Genomic DNA, 23229 nt, shown 5'->3' with positions numbered 1-23229 from the left:
CCAGTGGAGATCGTCTGTGGAGGATCTTGAGCGTCATGGGGGGAAAAAACCCGTAATTGGCTAACACTCAAGCGAAGAGGTGCTGGCGGTCATCTCCTCTTGTACTCCCAGTAGGATGAGGTAATTGGGTTCAGGTGAGCTGAGCCGCAACAGGCGGCTCAGCTAACATAAGAATGTGTGGATTTCACACTGAAAAATATAGTTTCTTAAACTCTTTGACCCTTTATTCATACAGTGAAGATGAGTCCATCAAACATTGTAATGATAGAGGAGCAAGTTTTAAGAAAAGAGAAATCTGACTGAGTGAACCTTCACTAACAGCTGTATATGTTTTTTTCAGTAACCCAGGCTTGTCTTTCAGATGTGTGCAGGGTGATTGAGCTGCTGGACCGGCTGCAGAGAACCGGGGAGTTGCCGCCTCCCAAACTGCAGGCCCTACAGAGAGTTCTGCAAAGCAAATTCTGTGCTGCCATCAGGGAGGTACACTTGATGAATGTGTAGGCTCATGTAATATGGTCTGACCTTAAAGCTTTTATTTATTTTGTCTGAGTTCAAACTGCAAACTTCAATGCATTGGGGAAGGGGGCTTAACATATTTGTAAAGTCAAAAGAGAAGAATACAAGGTTAAAAAAAAATCAAAATGTAAAAAGTGTGGCTTGCGTTTGCATTCATTCCTCCTGCTCTTTGCTTAACTTCCTGTCTTTTTCAACATTTGCAAACTGGAATCTTTGTTCAGTATACTTTTTAAATAATCTTAACTTCTAGAATTGCGCTTCTGAAGGTGCCAGTGTATTGGAGTAGTAGCTCTGTTGCTTTCATTCTGAATTTTCTTTTCTTTAAACTTTAACTCCTTCGTTTCTGGTAGAAAAACATTTTTGTGGATCATTATTTGATTATTTTCTCTTGTCATCCTTCCAGCTGCATGTTGTGTAGCTGGAAGGATGTTTGCTTTTTTTTTTAGATTTGGCCATCCATAATCATAACAAAGTAGTATGGGAAGCACGAGAGCATGAACATGTTACCTGCCCAGTGTCATGCTGAATGCCCCATCCTGTCAGGTCTTAAACCTGCTGGCTGTATCAAAACCACTGAGGCATGGTTGATTTTTTACATATTTTTGTAAAAACTCCTTGTTAAGAGGCGACCTGTAATGAAGAAAACTGTGAGAAGATGGTCACAAAAAGCAGAAGAAGTTATGCAGAGATGTTTTGAGGTTTTGGACTGGGATATTGCGTGCAGGTCACATGGAGAGGACATCAATGCAATACTTGTGTGTGTGACTGACTATAAACGTCTGTGTGAAAAGCACTATCCTCACCAAAACAGAGAAATGCTTCCCTAATAAACTCGAGCTCACCGGTGATCTCAAAGAGGAGAGAAACAGGGAGTTATTGAGGAATATGTAGAAGCAGGTCAAAGTTAAAATTAAAGACAGCAAGAAGAAGTACAACAATAATCAGGTTCCAAATTAGTATACAAGTGATATTTTCTTAAATGGTCAATCCAAATGATGGTCAGTATAATTTTCAAGTCATGAACTATTACAGTACAGTATAAATGAAATTTTACTGAACAAAGCTCCCCATGAGAACAGTATTTTTTTCAAAAATAAAAAACTCAAAAGGCACTGTTCCAAATTATTATGCACAGCAGATTTTCTAAACATTTTATGGATTATAAAGAACTGTAAACGGTCATTCTTTGAATGTGCAGCATTAAGTGGTCACATGTACTAAAATCAAAAGTTATTTTAACAGACCGAGTTAGACCCCTTCTTTGATATCACCTGCACAATTTTTGCATCCTTTGAACTTGTGAGTTTGTGGATAGTTTCTGCTTGAATTTCTTTGTAGGATGTCAGAATACATCCTACAAAGGATGTAGGAAGCAACAGAGCTGCTGTTTTGATATGAACTGCATTCCACCCTCAGATCTTCTGCTTGAGGAAACTCCAAATATTCTCAATAGGGTTGAGGTCAGAGGAAGATGGTGACCAAACCATGAGTTTCTCCCCTTTCATGCCTATAGCAGCCAATGACACAGTGGTATTCCTTGCAGCATGAGATGGTGCATTGTCATGCATGAAGATGATTTTGCTACGGATGGTACGGCTCTTCTTTTTGAACCATGAAAGAAAGTGATCAGTCAGAAAGTTCATATCCTTTGCAGAGGTCATTTTCACATCTTCAGGGACTCTGAAGGGGCCAACTAGCTCTCTTCCCATGATTTCAGCCCAAAAGAATTACTCCACCACCTCCTTGCTGACGTCACAACTGTGTTGGGATGTGGTGGCTATCCATCACCAATCCACTACTGCATCCATCTGGACCATCCAGGGTTGCACAGCAGTCATCAGTGAACAAGTCTGTTTGAAAATTAATCTTCATGTACGGCTGGGCCCACTGCGACCATTTCTACTTGTGCACACTGGTTAGGGGTGGCCAAATAGTAGGTTCATGCACTGCAAGGCTGAAGCCTTGGACATGCCCCAAATTCTGATGGCCTGTGCAAAGAAGCTGTGGGATTCTGTAGCACTTCTTAAACACTGGAACCAAGAGATGGCTACAGTGTTGAGGAAGACATCCTGCCTGGTTTTGGTACCAAAGAAATCTCACCCATGAGTCATTAACGACACTGGACCAGATGACATATATAGCATGACATACCAGATTATGAAATTCCTGTTGGCCCACCTGAGTAAGCATAAAAGCACATATGAGAACCCCCAGCAAGTGACAGGGGAATTTCCATTTGAATACTGAATTGGAATTAAAGATGCCATGGTATACCTGGCACTGTGATGGACTGGCGACCTGTCCAGGGTGTAACCCACCTCTTGCCCGTGTCGTAAAAACTGGCATAGGGTTGTGAGATCTTTCCAGGTACACGCAGAAAACAGAGCATAAAGGCTTGAGAGAAATAAGTAATCTTGGAGTTTGATTTAAGTATAATTAAACATAAAACATATAAACACTGAATGATTTTCTGAAATGTATTTTTGTATTTTAATCCGTAATGCTTATACAAACATGATGATTATGATTGATAATTATGTATGTGATTTACAGTCATGATTAATAATTGATAATGGATTATAGGAATGTGTTGATTTAACATCATACTTAAAGTTATGATGAATGTAAACGATAAAATGATTGTGTTAATGATTTATAATGAATTAACAGAAATGTGTTGACTTAAAAAGATGGAATTAAAGTAATAAGTGAGGTCCTGTTCCCAGGCTGTGTCACAATAGGCAAGCTGAGCAGAGCAGAGAAGCAGGAGAATTTTGGGGAAGTACAATTGCGAAAGTCACCAGATGGCCTTGCAAAAAGGGGAAGTTCACATGATGTTTGGCGCTGTGAGTCACGCAAGGGCTGATGGTTGGGAAAGGTTGGGACTTTCCACAGACTCATCGAACATTCAAGAAGTCACGTACACCATCTCCCCCATACACAACAATGGGCTGAGGTAGTATAAAAGACGGCAGAAAGAGGAAGAAACCGCTCTTAGTCCGCGGCGCCAAGACGAATCAACAAGAGGACGCAGAGGAAACATCAGCAGAGGACCCCACCCTAGAGCCACGGGGAAGTTGAGACTTCGCGCCGCCAAGAAGGGACAAGATCCATCAGCCCCCAGCCCCGGCTCCTGATTCTACCGCCGACTCTGCCTCAACCCAACGACCTCAAACCAACCGCAACGGACTTGGAGAAAAGACAAAGATCCCGGGAGGGATGAAGAATTGGATGTTCAAAGGACAAGGACCAATTCAGCTTTGCTTCTATTCTAAAGAGGATTTTACTACACAAAGACAAAGATTCTGAACCAAGGAATTAAAGACTTCTGTTGCCAAGATCAACTGCCATCTGGGTATGAGTTGAACTGCTCCCCAAAAGCATCTCTCAGTTTACTAGTGACACAGGTCAGGGAAGGGAGTTAGGATGAAATGTTTGGTTTATGTTGATTTTATTATTTTAAATTAGAAATGTAATCTCTAATAATTAATCTGTATGTCACTTATCCCTGCTAAAGCTTGCTTAATAAAATATATCTTTTTAAAATTTTGTAGAGGTTGGTGGACATTGAAATTAATTGGGTCATTGGTTATTTTAGTTTCTCCAATTAAAGTAAAATTAGTGTACATGATTCCAGTAATGTGGTGGCTTCGGACTTTCCTTTAGTGAGTATAAAAATAACGACCCTGGGACTTGAATCTAAGTCACTAAATCTAATCTAGCCATTTCCAAGTGCAGGTTATTTAAGAGAGGGGGTTACCATTAACAGAAGTGGTTGTTGGGAATTCGCAGCTGTGAGGGCTACTCAGTTGACTGTTCCTTAACTGTAGAGGGTCGTAACTTCTGGATCGAAGGTAGTTAGAGCTAGACAAGCCTCTCTCACCACCAGTTTAAACAGGTTATCTCTCATAGACCTCCTGTAGGGTAAGACCCAGGTCTTAGAGATATTCCGGACCTGTTAGACAGAGAACTGGTCAGTAGTCAGCTCAGAGGAGTTGTGAGGAGTGGGCGGGGCTGACTATTGCTAGAGTAACGAACACCCGTTAACTGCTGGAGATAGGCACCAGCACCCCTGGCAACCCCACTAGGAATAAGCATGTATGATAATGGATGAATTGATGGATCATACACATGTTTAACCAACCTTCTCTCATCTGGTCAAAGGAGGCAGCACTGTGAGAATCATGTTCTCCAGTGCATTTAATGCAATTCAGTCTAATTTGCTTTGTCAAAACTCAAGGTAATCAGGTGACAAAAAGACCGCAGCTTGAGCGACTGAAGGATTGTGTGTCTAACCAGGTGGTCAGCAGAACAGGAGCACTACAGAGAAGTGTACTCATTTTCACTTTGTCTACTTCAGACTTCCAGAAGCTAAAATAATATGAGTTACAACATTTAATTTTCTTTTGGGATTAATAAAGTATTTTTGAATTTGAACTGAACTTGAAGTTAGATTTGGCTTAAATGTCATGTGATAAAAATTTGTCAATCTAAGAAAGTCAAACCAACTGCATTAAGTTGTTAACTGAAAAGGACCCATAGAATACAAATCCAAGCCACTTTCTGCCAGAGGCCTTTTCTTGTTAAGGTGCTGTCCCAACATGAAGATTGCTGCAAAGCCAGTGATTCAATGCAATCTGCTGCGTTTTATTTTTATTTTTTTAACTAAGGTCGATTGCAGTGTTTTATACCTAGTATACAGCACAGCTTTGTATTGATGACTGTATTGAATTAATTATATATTAATTGACTGCAAAGTGCTAAAGAAGTTATTTATGAATTAATTTGGAAAGAAAAAGTACCAACCACAAATTCACTGCCTTCCACTTAGTAATTCTGCACTTTTCACATAAAGTCCCAAGAAAATCCCATGTTTGCAGCTATTATAGTACAAAATAAAATTTGTGAATGCTTTCACAAAGCATTCTGCATGTATCCTTCACATTTTACCATGTTCTTTTTAAATTTTCTTTTGTTGTTTTTTTTAGGTATATGAGCAGCTATATGACACACTGGATATTGCCGGAGGTCCAGAGGTCCGAGCCCAAGCAACAGCCAAGGTATTGTCAACACAATCCACACAATACCCTATTGTTTATATACATAAATTATGAAAATCAGACATCCATCCATCCATCCATTTTCTGTTCACCCTTGTCCCTAATGGGGTCGGGAGGGTTGCTGGTGCCCAACTCCAGCTACGTTCCGGGCGAGAGGCGGGGTACACCCTGGACAGGTCGCCAGTCTGTCGCAGGGCAACACAGAGACATACAGGACAAACAACCATGCACACACACACTCACACCCAGGGAGAATTTAGAGAAACCAATTGACCTGACAGTCATGTTTTTGGACTGTGGGAGGAAGCCGGAGTACCCGGAGAGAACCCACGCATGCACAGGGAGAACATGCAAACTCCATGCAGAAAGACCCCGGCCGGGAATCGAAACCAGGACCTTCTTGCTGCAAGGCAACAGTGCTACCAACTGCGCCACTGTGCAGCCCTGAAAATCAGACATTGCTTTTGAATTGTGGTTCAACAGAATCATTTAAAAAAAAAAAAAAAAAAAAAAAAAATTAATGAGACAGGTCTAGATTGTCTCATTAATTTGCTTCAACCTTTTAAAACAACCTTCAGTCTTTGCTATCAAATGATGTCAATGATACTACCTGTCCTCTGTTGAGGATTAGCAGCGGTCTAATCCTCAACAGAGGCAAGTGCATCTTCGATTACATCAGATTGAGATACTTTGACATGTGATCACCAAAACAGGAATTAAACTGTACTCGAAAAGTCCAGTTTTCAAGTGAAGAAGATGATATGTAGTATCTTCTAGTGATAGTATAGCATCCAGACCTGATGCTTTGTGGATTTCTGATGAAATTTATACCAAACTATGCAACCTTATCAGAACCTCTAAAGACGGTGAGTAGGAAGGGATAAGCATGGGAGTGGACAAGTGAAACAGAAAGATAAATCCAAGTAACGAAAGAAGGATTGGTGTGTGAGTCATGCCTATCCTCCTTTCACCTAGATGCACCAACAGTTGTAATTAGTGATGCTAGTCCAGTAGGATTAGGTGCAATTTTGCTACAGATCCAATCAGATGGACAGAACAAACCAGTAACCTGCAAGCCATTCATGGACCCCAAAAGAATGTTGCTATTCTTAGACAGAACACAGGGATTTAGGATGCGTATGTACTGTGGAACATTTTAGAACGAATTTGTAGAGAGCTAAGTTAACTCTTCAAACTGACTCTGCTCTGCAAACCTCCCCCGCAGCCCTCTTATGGTCAGTTTTAGCAAATAAACTTGGTTTGAGACAGCAATTCTATGATTATAGAATAGAACACATAGTCGGAATGTCCAACGTAACATATTCATTTCACAATTTACTTTACCAGAGTCAAAAAACAATGAGTATGTGAAAATGTATGTGGGCATAGTGCTGATAGTGCTTGCACCTCATGGCTTGCATGAGGTGCAAGCCACGAGCTTTTAGGACATAAAGCAGAAAATGACAAAGGATGACATAATGAAGCAACTGAAAACAGGAAAATGGACAAACCCAATTTGGTCAGAGTTGCAGCCATATGTGCTGAACTGGGGAGTTCAGCACATATGTTGGACTTGTGCTGAGAGGACACAGCATGGTACTTCAAAGAGCAAGGGTGAAGGAAGCACTGTAAAGCTGACATGAGACTCATGTGGGGGAGAGGGACAGTATCTGAGGAGCAAATTTTACTGGCCCACCATGGACTTTGATGTAGAGAAACTGATCAGAAACTGTTCAACTTGTGTGCTCAATCAGCTTCTTCATGAAGATCAACGCTAGGCGTTGATCTTCATGAAGAACTACCACCAAGACCATGGACAAAGATAGGTAGATCTAGTAGGTCCTATCCACAACCAATATGTGTTAACTAGACTGGTGTGGACATGTCCCCACCATTTCCACGGCACACCTGACGATCACTCCTGAGTGATCGTCAGGTGTGCCGTGGAAATTATCCAATTTCACCTAATTTTTCTAAAAAGATTTTTTGAAAACTAATTTATTATCTGCAAATAATATGCCATTTTCGAGTGTCTGTGCTGTAGTAGTCACTAGCGGCGAAATCATGTAATTTCCTTATCACTAGATGGCAGTAGGTACATAGCATTGTACGTTAAAACAAGAGAATAGACCTTTTTCACGACAACCGGAAGCTGCATCTGAAAGGGCTGGGGCACTTCCTGTTTTGGTGACTGTAATTCAAGTACAATGAAAAATGTCTCTCCTCCTCCGGTGCTTTTCATCAGCCTTACTTAATTTGCTAGCACTTTCTTTCGCTGATGCGGAGGAAATCGCAGCGGCGAATTCACCCACCAACAAATATGTGAAAGGAAACAAGTTCTTCCACGAAGAATATATCCACAGCTATCAAGGTAAGAAAAGACGTAGCTTAGCGAGCTAACCTATAGCTACAATATATGAACTACACAAACATCGTAATGAAGCCTAACTTAGTTTGCTAATTTACGTGAAATATTGGAGACAGACGTAGTTTAAACTTTTCAAATATATTTTGACATTCTGAAATGTATTTGCCAGTACAGTTTGTGAAAAACAGCATGCTAGAACTTAGCTATGAGATACTAGATGATGCTTAATGTTGAAACTATGCTTTACTTCTGCATGCCTGTAGTGTCAAATATTGTCGAGGGACAGGTAGTTGTCAGAGCTAGATGCTTCAGATCCACGAAGAAAAATGAGGAACCGCGCTAGCTGCAGGTTTGAAACAGTCAGAAACCGGTTGGCTCTTGTTCGTTCGAGTTCCTGTTCATATTTGACAGCTGAAGAACTTTTCCTCACGACTTCTGGACTCAGAGCTTATTCTAACATCTTCCTGTTCAGTGGTTACTATTTGTTTTCTGTTTCTGTTGCAACATAGTCTGTGTTTTTTTTCTGCTGTTGTTGAACCTTACCTTCAAACTAGAATCTATTACTTGTTTAAAGCTAAACATGCTATATGTATTGATGTATATGTGTTGCTGAAACACTTGTCTATTTTAAATATCACTGGGTGTTGGAAAAGAAAAGGCTGAATTATTGGATTATTCCTGTAGCTGTGCAGGTGGTAAAGGATTTTGCAATCATGTAGTTGCACTTCTTTACCAGACTGCACACTACTGCCAATTCCAGCTGCCAACTGTTCCTCCTGCACAAGTGATTTACAAAAATGGCACAGACCAAGAACACAGGTAAGAAAAACACAGAGGAACACTGTCCTATGGTATGTGATATCCACATACTCTAAATTACATATACTGTCATATATATGATCTTAAAATAACAGTACTATAGTTGTACACAATTTATTCCTCCTTTGATTGTGTCGTGCAGCCATTTAGGTTCCTTTCCCACTTGTATTTTATAAGTGCCGTATAAATTTGTTGTAATCTCAATATTACTTGTGTCAAATATAATTTCTCTCATGATTTGTTTCTAAAATGTCTTTTTTTTGTAGGCAGTGAAAAAAATACAGGCTCAACTGCTGTCAATTAGTTTTATTTGCAAGTTGGGTAAAAATCTAAACTGTGCCAAATCATTATGTCCTAACAAATTGCTCACCCATCCCTTTATTTGTTCTTTAGTTTGACATATCTTTCTGTGTATTTCTTGTAAGGGGATACATCCTAAACCTGTCAGCGACGTGGTGGTGCGGAAGCCCAAAACTATGGTGAAAAGATATCTGCACTCCACACTTTACAGAGCTTACACAGGTATAACTGGTTTATTTTTTTGTACCTATGTTTCCTTTGTCAAAACTTATTATGATTATGTCACTGATGTTTGTAGGACCACTTCCAGTTCCCGACATTCTGGCATCAGGAGAAAAACTACGCCAGCTGCAGTCCCAACCACTTATGGCTAAGTGGTTGGGACTACTTTTGAAGTGGACATGTTAAGTGCAATTTGAAATGATGAAATATAAAATATGATAAAAAAATACATTTTTGTGTTTATTTGATTCCTATTCAAGACACTTTGATAAGAATGACTATATATTTAATATAGGTGGCTATAGACTATCATTTGTTTACATTTTTGGTTGGTGGTGTGCCTTGCGATTTTTTCAATGAAAACAATGTACCTTGGCTCAAAAAAGGTTGAAAAACAGTGGTATAGGGTATCAACTCTTGGGAGGAGCGCGGAAGATGTCCCAGTTGGACATTGGTTGGTTTTGGGGAAGTGAAACCACACAAAAAAATTAATCCTTGTGAAAGCATACGCCCGGATGGGGTAAAAAGCTTGCGACCGAGTTTCAATTGAGCCCGTCTTTTAAGACCACGGACAAATTCTAAAAACGTGATTAGTTGCACTGCTTACTCAAATTGTGGACTAAAGCAGTAAAATAGTTATAAAATAACATGCTGGGTTTAATTCATCCTCGGGCCTCTGATAAAAGTTAATCGGGTTGTATCAGACAGATCCAACTGACTGATGAACTAGCGCAGATTTATCCTCCAGAGGTGGACCAGGAGGAAGTTGTGAGGTGTTGTGCGGTCAGACCACAGAAGGTTAAGTGCTCATAGTTTAAATGGAGTCATTTAATTTCATTTATTTTAAGAGCCACAGTCAATTGTTTTTGTACACCTGCTATAAACTCATTGCATCTCTGACATTACATCTTACATATCATCTAGTCTAGTGGTAGCAAAAGCAACAAAAAACTAGTATGCACTAGACTTACTGGAATACATACACACGACGTACTTTGATTAAGTTACAATCAAGGTCACAATCAAGCTAATTTTCTATTTACAGCACCACAAATACGTTTGATAAACATTACATTACCAAGATAAAGAAAAAAGATATCTTTATTTTGGCTTTTATATGTTTTGTCTTTGTTTTCTCTGTCGTTTTTTGTGACATTATTTTGCTTATTGCTTACTTATCTTCCACCGGTGCTTTGTGAGGTTTGGATGCACACTACACATTTCACGGCCACTCATATTACTGGTGAAGCAAGACATACTGCGGCCTCTATATTTATTTTTTCTTTTTGCTCTTATGAATTTTTTTTCTGCATGATCATATATATATACAGTACAGACCAAAAGTTTGGACGCACCTTTTAATTCAATGAGTTTCCTTTATGTTCATGGCTATTGACATTGTAGATTCACACGAAAGCATCAAAACTATGAATAACACATGTGGAAATATGCACTAAACAAAAAAGTGTAAAACAACTGAAAATACCCTTTATATTCTAGTTTCTTCAAAGTAGCAACCTTTTGCTGTGATTACTGCTTTGCACACATTCTGCATTTTCTTGATGAGCTTCAAGAGGTAGTCACCTGAAATGGTTTTCACTTCATAGGTGTGCCCTGTCAGGTTAATAAGTGGGATTTCTTGCCTTACAAATAGTCATGAAAATAAAGAAAACCCATTGAATTAGAGGGTGTGTCCAAACTTTTGGTCTGTACTGTGTATATATATATATATATATATATATATATGTGTGTGTGTGTGTGTAAAACTTCAATATTAGTCGTTCTGTTTGGTAAATGTGAGTGGCCAAGACAAAGCCATGAACGCATCTATTTGGTGCATTTTGAGTTATTTACAGATTCTGAAAGTGTGGAGTCTAAGCTTTCCAATGGTGTCAAGCACATAGAAATAAAAAAAAATAGTTGTTCTTTCTGCATTAATATCATTTAAGACTATTTGTGATTTAGAAGCACAATTAAGGAAAAATAGACATGAGTTGCTATAACAGACACAAAAAAATCATTTTCTGCACCATTGAAATAATTAACCGATTTGTAGCAATTGCATTTATTTATTTTAATTTAATATTTTTAATTAATGAAAAAAACAATAGTTGTTGACCTGAAAGCAGAGAATCATTCAATACCAAGCAAAGTCATAAACCCCCAAAAAACAAGTTGAGACCTACTGCTCACTGCATACAGCTGGTCAAAGGAATGACATATCAACACTGAGTAGCTATGACTTAGCTTCTTCCTCTGATCATATAATATTCTTGGAGTTGTTTTCTTTCCACCGGCATCAACAGCTTTTATTTTGAGTAATCCCATTTTAAGCCAATGTTCCATCATTATTTTTAATACAATCCTTCGGTAAACTAGCTGTAGCGCCACACTTTGAGGTCACGTCACTGCAAATAAAGGGTCGTTTACATACAGTACCTCGTGGACCGCCAGTGGTCCAGGCAGCTCAGTTTGAGAAAGACTGCACTAAAGCGATATTTTTTTTTTCTTCCCAATTTAACATATCTCACTTCTTGCTTTTTTAGGCCACAGTGGCAGCCTTCGCAGCCAGTGAGGGTCATGCCCACCCGAGGGTGGTGGAGTTGCCCAAAACAGAAGAGGGCCTGGGCTTTAACATCATGGGCGGGAAAGAACAGAACTCCCCAATCTACATCTCCAGAGTTATCCCTGGAGGAGTGGCTGATCGCCAAGGAGGACTGAAGAGAGGAGACCAGCTGCTATCTGTCAATGGAGTGGTAAGATTTCTATGAAGCTACCCAAAGACTTGACTGTTTGGTCAGTGCACAACCAAGCTGAAGTGGCGCATTCACTTCAAGTAATGTGCCACTTTCATTGTAGTGAATGTGCGACCACAATGGCTGATTGGAAAGTTACACTGCTGTCAGTTGGTGCCAGAACTGACAGAGGTGTGGTATCTGTGCAGAGCGTAGAGGCGGAGCAACATGAAAAGGCTGTGGAGCTACTGAAGGCTGCCCAGGGGTCAGTTAAGTTGGTGGTCCGCTACACTCCTAAGGTTCTTGAGGAAATGGAGGCTCGTTTTGAGAAGATGAGGAGTGCCCGGAGACGACAGCAGCACAACAGCTACTCGTAAGACTCCTTTCTGTCTATATTTCACAAGTTTATTTTGTGAAATAAGTATTAAGTGCTCATAGTTTAAATGGAGTCATTTAAATTGAGTCATTTAAACTATGAGCATAGTACATTATCATACTTAATGTAGTATGCAACACTGTATCAAAAGTAATTTCACAGAATATAATTTAAAATTGAGTAGAAGTATAGCAAAAATCCTGTTTGGGGAAAGGTCGTTCTATGTACATTGTATCCAATCATCATATCCGATCACGCCCCCATCAGTTTCATATTCCACAAGAAAACAGAAAGCAAGCCAAAGATAGTGATTTAACACAGCTCATCTAATTGGTTTGCTGTTCATCTTTCCCATTTCAAAGATGGCAGTTTCCCTGCAACAGCCTATCCTGACTATCAGTGCTTCCTCGTCAGATTTTCCTACTCTACCACGGCCAGGTAGCCATGTCTGTCTGTCAGTGCTACGCATCTAAAACTGCTACCGTGAAGTTTACAAACCCATAACTATAGCGGGTTGTGTTAATGTTAAATATATTGGATAACATTATTTGAGTCACTGAAGTAAAAGCTTAGGAGTTATGCTTAACATAACATAGAAACAATTTATATACATGACAAAACCACAAGAAGATCACTTCCTTCATCTGACCCATTTAAAATGAAAAGCTATAGATGTATGCACTAATCCTTTTATTAGAACAGCCTACCTTTTTAAAAATGATGCACGCACTAATCCTTTTATTAGAACAGCGTACCTTTTTAAAAATATTTTAATACAAAGGTGTTTGTAAGAATAAAACAGTACAAAAACACATCTACAAATACAGATCACTGCAACTCTTTTTTGCGTCCTCAGGCCTCTGATGACAGACTTTATCAAATGCAGCGCAGCCACAATGTGTCCACCGAATTGCGAGGGTTACTGTGCACTAGGATGTGCTTAATATACACTAATATTACACCCCTATTACACAGCTTCAATCCCACCAACATGCTCTATTTAATAAATAATAAAATGTTTAATAAAAGAGTGGGTAACACTTTATTTGACGGGGTGTGAGTAAGACTGTCATGACACCGTCATAAACATGACATAACACCTGTCATGAACATGAGTAAGTCTTCATGAATATTTATGACTGTTGTCATAAAGTGTCATTCGGTAAATCATGACACTTTTAATACAAAGTTGACATTATTCAAAATGTCTCTGTTATGACAACTTGACATTAACCAAGATCATCATATGTCATAATAGTAGTCATAGTAATGTCATTAAATGTTAGCAATATAGTATTGCTAACATTAAGTAAACTTAGCAGATAAAGCTACATGTTTAAATAAAGTTTAATCTGTAATACTTCTATAACAAATTTATGACAAATCACGATTTCTTGTTTAATGACAAGTTGTCATAACAAAGATACTTTGAATATTGTCAACTTTGTGTTAAAAATGTCATTATTTACCGAATAACACTTTATGACAACAGTCATAAATATTTATGAACTCGTGTCCATGACAGGTGTTATGTCATGTTTATGACAGTGTCATGTCACTCTTATTCACACCCCATCAAATAAATGTTACCAAAGAGTGTTATTAAATTTAAAAGTGTTAAAGTATAGGGACAAAATAGCCCACAAAAACAACATATTTTGTCCTGATTAACTCCCAAACAATGACTTGTTTACAATAGTAATGACATGCCAGACAGCAAACTAAAGCCATTTATAAATATATTTACAAGCTGCCTAAACTAAAAACATGAAGTAATACAGCAGCTTAATGAAAGCCAGGTATAAAATAAATGAAATAAAACACATGAAACTTCCACAGGTAGGATGTCTGTTGAGTAAGCAGTATGTGACGTAGCATCGATGTGTGCATGCGCAATACCACAAGGTAGGATGGATTCATGGGTAGCACAGATAAACAGATCACCTTAATTGGGATATCCCACTTGTATACAGGGCACCCCATTCTGTTGCATCAAATCCTTTCATCTACCTTTAGAAAATTAGTGGTAGCATTTCTTGATGTACATCACAATATCCTTTCATCACAATACCGTTCCCTTTATTTGAATTTTCTACATTTCATGAAATACAGACGTAGCACATATTGGTGCACTAAAGTCCCTCATCAGAATATCCTACTTCATAAATACTTGGTGTTGGCGTACCAGGACCTTTTATAATACCCATTTCAGCTTGGTAGGTGGCAAAGGTTTATCTGCTAAATTCCTTAATCAGAAGATCCTACCTCTACGTACACAGTGACGCAATAAATTATTCAATCAAAATATCCTACCTGTTAAATATGTGGGTAGAGCATATATTTTCGCATTAAGGACTTGTATCAGAATATCCTACCTTTTATAAAATATTTTAAATACAGAGGAGTTTATAAGAAGTGTTTATAAGAATGATAAGAATGAAACAGTATCAGACAGGGGAAAGACATTTTTTATTGACATTAAAATAAACATAGACATCTACAAATACTATGTTAATGAGTTAATGAGCAAACTCTTTTTGCTCATTAATAAATTGTATGACAGTCTTTATGAAATGAAGCACCTGAAATGAGATGGTATGCTTAATATACACTAATATTACACCCTAGATATACACAGCTTCGATCTCACATAATATCGCTACCAACATGCTCTATTTAGCACAGTTTAATAAAAAAGGGTGTTGTTAATCTAAAATATTTTAAAATATAGGGACAAAATAGGGGGCTGCACAGTAGCACAGCACTGTTGCCTTGCAACAAGAAGGTCCTGGGTTCGATTAGGGTAGGGTTAGGGGTCTTTCTGCATGTTCTCCCTCCGGCTTCCTCCCACAGTCCAAAAACATGACTGTCAGGTTAATTGGTCTCTCTTTCTAAATTCTCTCTAGGAGTGTGTGTGTGTTGTCAAGAAAATCCGAGCTCATCCCACTTCCCCATGCTGGAGATTTTAGTTTAACAGTAATAATAAATAAAGTTATCTTTAAAATGAATCACTCAAGTGACATCAAGGCCCAGCAGTAGACTTAAGTGTCAATAAAGTTAGTTTAACAGTAATAATAAATAAAGTTATCTTTAAAATGAATCACTCAAGTGACATCAAGGCCCAACAGTAGACTTAAGTGTCAATAAAATCAATCTAGTTGTGTGTGTTGTTTTTGTCTCATGCAAACTTTGCTTTAATTCTACTTTTTTCTATCTAATCATAAGAAATCATAGTCAGTCAGAGAGAGTCATTAAACAGGAAAAGCAGGTTTCCTGGAAAAAGAGGAAGTTTCCAGCCTGCAGATTTATAAAAATAGCTGAGACTATTCCTTAGTTTAAAGGTAAAGTTTTAAAGAATGAAATCTAAACATTATTAGTAATTGGATAAGATTCAAAGTAAAATACTTATATGAATATTGGTTTACTTGTAATAATACTTACACTTATATTTGTGGGAACTACAAGAAAAACAAGTAACTGTAACTTTAGTAGTAAATAATTAGAATCATGTATTATTCTTGGTTTCTTTTCAGAAAAACATCTGTAATAACTCACATTAAGATCATAATAAGAGTAACTAATAAGTTATGGTTATAAAATCATAAATGAATGATAGATCAGAGAAGCTGAAGAAAATAAATGTGATATAAGTTATGGTTATAAAATTATAAAGGAATGCTAAATCAGAGAAGCTAAAGAAAATAAATGTGATATAAATGTGATTTTGACATTGAACTTGAAATGGTGTAAAAGGTTGTAAAACTGCAATTAAACATCACTGATATGTTGGAGGTAGATGGTAGGTGAAAGGTGACAGGAAGGAAAAGAGGGGAACTAACAGGAGAGCAGAGATGATCAGCACCTTATATGGAAACAGGAGGTTGAGCAGCCCTGAGACATTGGCACAGACATCATGACATGATGTCTCTTAAGACAGTGACGGATATGAGATCATCTGTCTAAGCAGACAGATAAACCCTATATAAGGTGGGTGCAAAAGAGGAACCGTTCGTTGGATCCTCCGGGCAGCTTCGAGCCAAGATCGAGATGGACAAAGAACTCTGCAGCTGAAGAAGAGCCGGGGCCACGGAGCCGAAGACTGTCCTGCTCATGGAGACCAACCCGTCAGCCCTGCAACCTGTGGCTTCGAATCGCACTTCTCTCATCGGCTGGGTTCTGACCCCAAAGACAAAGATGAAGACAAAGACAAGGAAGAAGAACTGGTGCCTTTTTTCCTGCCAGCACCAAGTCCTGTGTGACCTCACCATCCGTGCGGAGAAGAAGTTCATCGGACCTACAGAGATCCCTGCCTTCGTCGATCAACTTCCTCCTCCTGCTGCCGCACCTTCTTCGTCGTCGTGCCAGGTCTGGGGTTCGAGGCGCCAAACTCCGTCCGTCTCGCTCTAAGGTTCCTTTTTTAGTTCTCAGTGTCAGCAGTAGGGAAAGATAGACTAGATGATTGATTTTACTTATTTGATTATTTCTGCTACTGAATTAAGCTGTACTGACCCTTGCAAAAATGCCTTACTAATAAAATATTTAGCATAAAGAAAATCTAAAGATGTTGTGGACATTCAGTTAATGAGTCACCTTAAAGTTCTTTGATGGTTGTAAAATATCTATGATGTTTGATTCTGGAGAGGAAAAAGTGGAAAATGTTTTTAGGTTGCTGGTAGCCCATATTTAAAACATCATCCTTGGGACTCGCCCGAGTTACTAAAACCTACCTGGTTCAATAACAAATGCAAGTTGTAAAATAGAGAACGAGCGACCGTTAACAGGTGTGCTCTGTGAAACTAGTTGGCTGTAGGCTGCTCAGTCTGGCTAATTCACAGGGGGAAGAAGGGTGGGACACCTGGATGTAGGCCGTCAGATAACCAGGCGAATCGTTTCTCGAAACCAGCTTAAACAGAGTTTACTTCAGTTCTGGACAGGGTAAATCCCAGCAGATTTAAGAAACTCAATTAACCCGTTAGAAGGAGAGCTGGTAGCACATCTCCCCTCTCAGAAGAGGAAGTACGAGAGTGAGAGAGTAGAGACAGAAAGGAGGGGGGGGTGTTGCGCAACAACAGTGTGCATGGTTGTTTGTCCTGTGTGTTCCTGCGACAGACTGGCGACCTGTCCAGGGCGACCTGTCCAGGGTGTACCCCGCCTCTCGCCTGGAACGTAGCTGGAGATAGGCACCAGCAACCCTAACCCTCCCGACCCCATTAGGGACAAAGGATGAACAGAAAATGGATGGATGGATGGATGGGACAAAATAGCCCACAAAAACAATGTATTTTGTCCTGATTAACGTGGTTGATGCTATATACTTGTTTACAGTAGCCTATACAGCAGTGGTGCCCAAAGTCGGTTCTACATGGTCAGCATCCTGCATGTTTTAGTTCTCTCCCTGGTGTAGCCTTCGAATGAGTCATCATTTGATTCAGGTGTGCCGCAGTGGCTTATGAATTTAACATTTAATATATGGTTTATATGGTTTGACAAACAATCTCCACTACAGTCCACTTGTAATTTTTAGCTAGCTTCACTGCATAGTCACATTTACCTTACAGAAAGAGCACTAAGCCACCAAATAAATAAAAGAAAACTGACCAATAACATTTAGCCTTAGGGTGTACATGTGCCCACCACCACATACTCAAAAAACTGTAGGTCACATGCAGGATGTTTTCACACAAAATACCATTTTTATTTTTTTTTCACAGTTTTGTTAATAGAAAAGGGGTAAATAAAAAAATCAATAACTATAATAATTTTTTTCATTTTACCGAAAGGATATCTTAAGTACGTAGTATACAGCTGCATGCTAAACACAGCATAACAGCACAGCTCTCATCAGTGGTGAAAGGCTTGTGCTTAAAAAAAGTGTACAACTGATTTTTTCTTCCCTTTTTTTGTCTCCCTTTCTCTAGATCCCTAGAGTCCAGGGGCTAAACTAAGCCAATACCTTCACCCACCTCATCATTAGACCTTTCTGACTCTTCTGTCATTCTGAGGGGAGCTAACAGGAATGAAAAAATAACCAAAGCAGCCTGTTACCTGAAGCCAGCACAGAAGATTTGGATTTTCTCCTTTTTCCTTGTGCTTATACCAGTCAGTAATTCAATTCCCAAAACCAGAAAAAACTCATAAAAGGTTTTTTTATGAGTGCATATGTTAAGAATAGGTCTTGTAAGAATAAGGGTGTAATGTTAATATATTCTATTGGGAAAACTTATTTGTCTTGTTACTTTAGAGACTGTTTAGTGTGTATCTTAAAGCCAATCTCAGTATTCTCTTTCTGTTTTAGTGTACTCATCAACAGTCTTATGAGTTTGCTTATTTACTTATTGGCAGAGTAAATGCCTTTTGTCTGTCAGAGGTCTTAGCTACAGGGATAAAATGCATTTTCATGGTTGTTTGCAGTGACGTGCGGTCAGGGGAGGCAGGTGAAATAAAAATAAGGCCATGAGTAAAAAGTAGTAACGCTTAGTAATGAGAAGCAATGATGAAGGAAAATCAATTAGTCCACCTGAATTTTCTATAAATTGCTTTTCGTATTGGTAATTTCAGCATTTTTATGGGCAAAATTGCTGAATTTAAGCATTGCCTGTTGAAATACATACAACATACAATTACACTGCTTACGCTAATGGTGATCTAAAAATGAAACCAGTAAAAACTTAACTGAAATAATATGTCGGATCTCTTCACCCTCGTCTTGATAAGCACATGAGCATTTGCTGGTTTCGTACTGTGATGACTGACCACTGACCACTTGGTGCGCAGACAGTTTCAACTTTACTGTCATCGTGAACATCGTGGAGCTCACTATTAACAATTTTTGTCAGAGTATCACCTCTGATCTGGACGCTTTAATGGACCAGAGGCTTTGGAGCATCTAGCGCAGCTGATCTGCTTCTGCGGGGTTTTTCTCCCGCCGAGGGGAGTGAGTGCGGAATGGGGTAACGATCAGAGTTCTGCCGTCTTCTAAACACTTCATTTGGTAAAATGTTACCTGATTTCAAAAACGTTCTCGTTGCATACACTGAAAAAACTAACCTATAGAATTTACCTAATAAATCTGAGGTAACAATTTGCATCGACTCTTTTCGGGTAGATTCAATTCCATATATTGAGTATAAAATAACTGAACAGAAATATATGAAATACTTAAAGAAATTGGGTAAAATTTACCTCATATTTATGTATATATTCAACAGCTACTTACTCAGTTAAATGTCTGTGTGTAAGTATCATTTAACACTTGTTAAATGATACTTGATATTTAACAAGTATTTTTACTTAAAAATACTTGTTAAATACTTGTTAAATGTAAACAAGCAAAAAAATACTTGTTTGCTTGTTTAACAAGCAAACAAGTATTACCTACTTGTTTGAGGTGATTTGTAATTATCAGTAATTACAAATCAAAGTTAATTAAAATCAGTTAATAACCATTACTTATTCAGAGAAGGTAAGATGTACCCCCAAAAAAGACATTCAGCTCATACACCTTCTCAATGTTTTTAATCCATAAAGTCATCAAAAACAAAAACACAGAATAAACTGCAGCACAACAGTGTCACACAACATTTCATATAATGAACCTGCGTTATAACTTAACAACTTCAAATGTTGTTTCAGTAATGTTGGACAATAAAACATATCCCTGTTTTAGGACATCCAGACTGCTCAATAAGAAAGGAGTAGATCAGAGAAAAGGAGAAGTGAGGTGATCAGAGCAGAGGTGCAAGGGATGTCCAATCATATGAAGATTTTCTTGTATCTAAACTCTTACTTGTGTTTCTTCGGCCTCACACAACAGTGACTGAGCAAATCTGCAGGTGTATTTATATACAACAAATAACTGAAATGCCTTGTTTATATGCAGCAATAATACACTAAATTATCCAAAAAATGAATAAAGTGCAGTACACAGCTTCACACAACATTTCAATGAATAAACCCGTTTTATAACTCACTAAGCTAACGGCTTCAAATGTTCTCTTTATAACTGGTCAATGCAAACAACAGTTTCAGAGGCCCCTTATTCTATTTTAAAAGCCACAAAACTCTACAAGATAGTTTCTGTCTGGATAAAGACAGATCAGAAAATCAACATTCTTTAGTTTCTGTGCTTGCTCTCACTCTCAGAGATAGGATGAGAATAAAAGAAACAAACAAATGGGGAGGGAAAGAGGATGAGTTCAAAATTCTTCAGGATTCACTCAGTGGTATTGACCAGACTGGCCAGTTTCTATTGCTTTTCCATTTCTGTCAATGTGGAGAAATCAGAGAACAATGGAGTGGGCTGAGAGAGGCTGCAACATACTTATGTATCCATCTGTACATATATTTCTGTGTCTGTGTGTGGAGCAGAGGAGGGAAGAGAACAAAAATATAAAACTATACTCCATTAAAACTCTCTGTCCAGACAAAAGATCCTCTTGGAACAAGAGGGGAAATGTATGTCTATTGCATGCGCTTGTTTTTGAGGCTGTGGACCTTCTTCAGTAGTTTTGCACCGTCAAGTTCCAAAAAAAGTTTTTGAAAAGCTTCAAATGTGTTCTTGAGCTGCTTTGGATAGTCAAGGTTCCTCAACCTTGACTATCCAAAGCAAAGCATATATCAGTCCCATCAGCAGTACACATGCCTTTGTTCGGCTTCCACATCCGTCCATCACTTGGTTTCCCTCAATCACAATCGACACATCTGATGGATCCTCCTCAGCCATGATGTTGTGCATCACAATTACCTTCATTGTTTTGTGTCTGTAGTCCTCACATTCCTACATGTTAAAAAGAAAGAAACAAAAAAAATACACATTTTTAATTTGATTGAAGATGCTGTTTCAATACATTTCAACTTATCTAAAGGAGAGCAGATGTTCAGCAGGACCTGTGTTTCAGCAGGTCTAATCTTTTTGATGTTGTGAAGTTGCACAACTTGCATTTCCAGTTCATTTTCCCATAACTGAGGTCTTTGGTTAAGGTAACTACACCTTTAAGGTCAATGTTATTTATTTTATTTAGCAAACTTGCATACCTGTACAGAATACACTGGGTGTGGGGACGTGGGAGAGTGTGTCAGCCCCAGAAGCAGAGTGGTCTATCAGTGAGTCCCTGCTTGTGGAGGACAGACAAGAGGAACTGAAGAGAGGGCAAATACTGAGTGTCCACATACAAAGACTCTGGCTGCAACAGAAATAAGAGAAAAAGAAATGATCAGACATGTACCTGGGAGAAGAAATATATAAGGGCTAATGTATAGTTCAGAGGTTATCTTCATGTTAACCTCATGAACAACCTCACAAACAAGAGATTAAGCTTTACGGGGCCCAGAATTGTGATGCCGCAGAGACGAGAGCTGTGACACCGGGTCCAAGGTTCTGATTATGCAGGTTTGGTTTTAAACCATGATGTAGAATTGAGCCTCCACTCTCCCTTTAACAACAAACAAGTTACAAGTCATTTATCTAACATCACAATTAGCCTGAGGCTCTTTAATGAAGGTAGAAACTAAACATAAGGTAAATATTTTGCATAGTTTCTCTGTGCTCCTCTGATCAGAGTGGTCTGTCTGTCTGACAAGGGTCTGTTGTGCAGAAATAACTGTACTTACCTCACTAAAATAAAGGCAATGCAATTGCATAGATTAATATTCATTCTTCATAGAATTAGCTTCATAGATCATATTCACAGATGTAATATGCTTCATAAACAATATTACAAAATTCTGAAAACATTTATTAAGCACTGACGTTTTAGCAATACCCAATATAATATAAAATCAATTCTAAAATGTTTTACTTGAACACACAATTCCTTTAAAAAAAATTAGGTGCAGCAACAGTGGGTGTTTACACACATAAAGGTTGGATACAGTGGTACTTTGTTTTCATTTTACAACATGTTTGTTTCCACTCTGGTCCACATCCAGCACGCTGGATGAGCGTCCTGTTTCCATGATGACTGACCGGAAAAGACGTGCGACACGTCATCTTTACATGAGTCTTCAGAGTCCCAATTGTAAAAATAAAACACTCAGAAGTAACGCTAAACTTTAACAACAGAGACACACGTACGCAGGCATGCAGGTAATCTGGAGAGCGGATGATTTTGTTTTTAAACAGACCGCGGCGGAGACCGACTCTAGCAGCCATGTTAAGGGCTCTGTTAGCTAACAGGCAAACAACAGAAAACACGTCAGTCATTTCATATGTTGGCGACATGTTAGTATAGTAGTATTTTAAGACGGGACTTCTCATGAGCGGCGAAAATACACAAATGAATTGTTCCTCATTGACAGCAGTGTATTTACTGCCTGTGTCTCGGTGCAGCGTGATGTGGGAGCAGAGGCCTGCAGATACTTAATGACCATTATACCTTAACCACTCAGCAAAAGTCAGAATGTAAAGAACCCTTTACAGTCAGAATGGGCAGCTGCCTAAACAGCTGCCCATTCAATATATTAGAAAAAGCTGGCGTTGACTAGTTTCTAACCTTAAAACCAGCGGTCAGACACAGTCATGCATGCTGGCTAATCTTCTAAAAAGCACACCGCGAACACATTTCATTGCAACTTACCTGCAGTTGCCATGGTGGCGCCAGGGACAGATTCAAACTTTGATTTCAAGTAATGGCATGTTACACAGATGCACATCGATATTACACTTCACTTATGTGTAATATCTCATCATTTCAAATATTACAATTTGCCTTCGCGCTATTATTCACAGCACCCCTACCTTCAGCTCACGGTTCGATGGCAGAGAGGATGCAGACTTCCCAGTCCCGCTCATTCAAAAACGCGGTCTGAGGCATGCGCAACTTTGGAGCACTGGAC

At 38.7% G+C, this 23229-nt stretch overlaps 1 protein-coding gene and 2 long non-coding RNA genes across 4 annotated transcripts in view; 1 reads left to right on the top strand and 2 right to left on the bottom strand.

Moving 5' to 3' along the window:
* Positions 1 to 18679, top strand: part of lin7b (lin-7 homolog B (C. elegans)) — a 49748-nt gene extending 31069 nt beyond the window's left edge. Inside the window, exons 3-8 of one of the 2 annotated variants that reach the window (XM_028022558.1) lie at positions 362 to 480; positions 5505 to 5576; positions 8681 to 8763; positions 9212 to 9285; positions 9362 to 9466; positions 11832 to 11912. In XM_028022558.1, coding sequence (XP_027878359.1) covers positions 362 to 480; positions 5505 to 5576; positions 8681 to 8763; positions 9212 to 9285; positions 9362 to 9466; positions 11832 to 11860 — 482 coding nt within the window. In that variant the 3' untranslated portion in view covers positions 11861 to 11912. Of the gene's footprint in view, positions 1 to 361; positions 481 to 5504; positions 5577 to 8680; positions 8764 to 9211; positions 9286 to 9361; positions 9467 to 11831; positions 12042 to 12229; positions 12394 to 18314 lie in introns of those variants that run through there. The other variant, XM_028022557.1, reaches the window with a different exon arrangement.
* Positions 3485 to 6158, bottom strand: LOC114147869 (uncharacterized). Its single transcript, XR_003596155.1, has 3 exons — positions 6146 to 6158; positions 5967 to 5972; positions 3485 to 4540 (listed from the first exon to the last, which is right to left on the bottom strand). It is a non-coding gene; the product is annotated as an uncharacterized LOC114147869 (long non-coding RNA).
* On the bottom strand, positions 18653 to 22805 carry LOC114147868 (uncharacterized). Its single transcript, XR_003596154.1, has 3 exons — positions 21430 to 22805; positions 19687 to 21172; positions 18653 to 19647 (listed from the first exon to the last, which is right to left on the bottom strand). It is a non-coding gene; the product is annotated as an uncharacterized LOC114147868 (long non-coding RNA).
* Between the last annotated feature and the right edge of the window lie 424 nt (positions 22806 to 23229).

Source organism: Xiphophorus couchianus, chromosome 7 (assembly GCF_001444195.1).
Source record: "Xiphophorus couchianus chromosome 7, X_couchianus-1.0, whole genome shotgun sequence".
Taxonomy (NCBI): domain Eukaryota; kingdom Metazoa; phylum Chordata; class Actinopteri; order Cyprinodontiformes; family Poeciliidae; genus Xiphophorus; species Xiphophorus couchianus.
The sequence above is the reverse complement of the archived record's forward strand: the minus strand, read 5'-3'. Positions and strand labels throughout refer to the sequence as shown.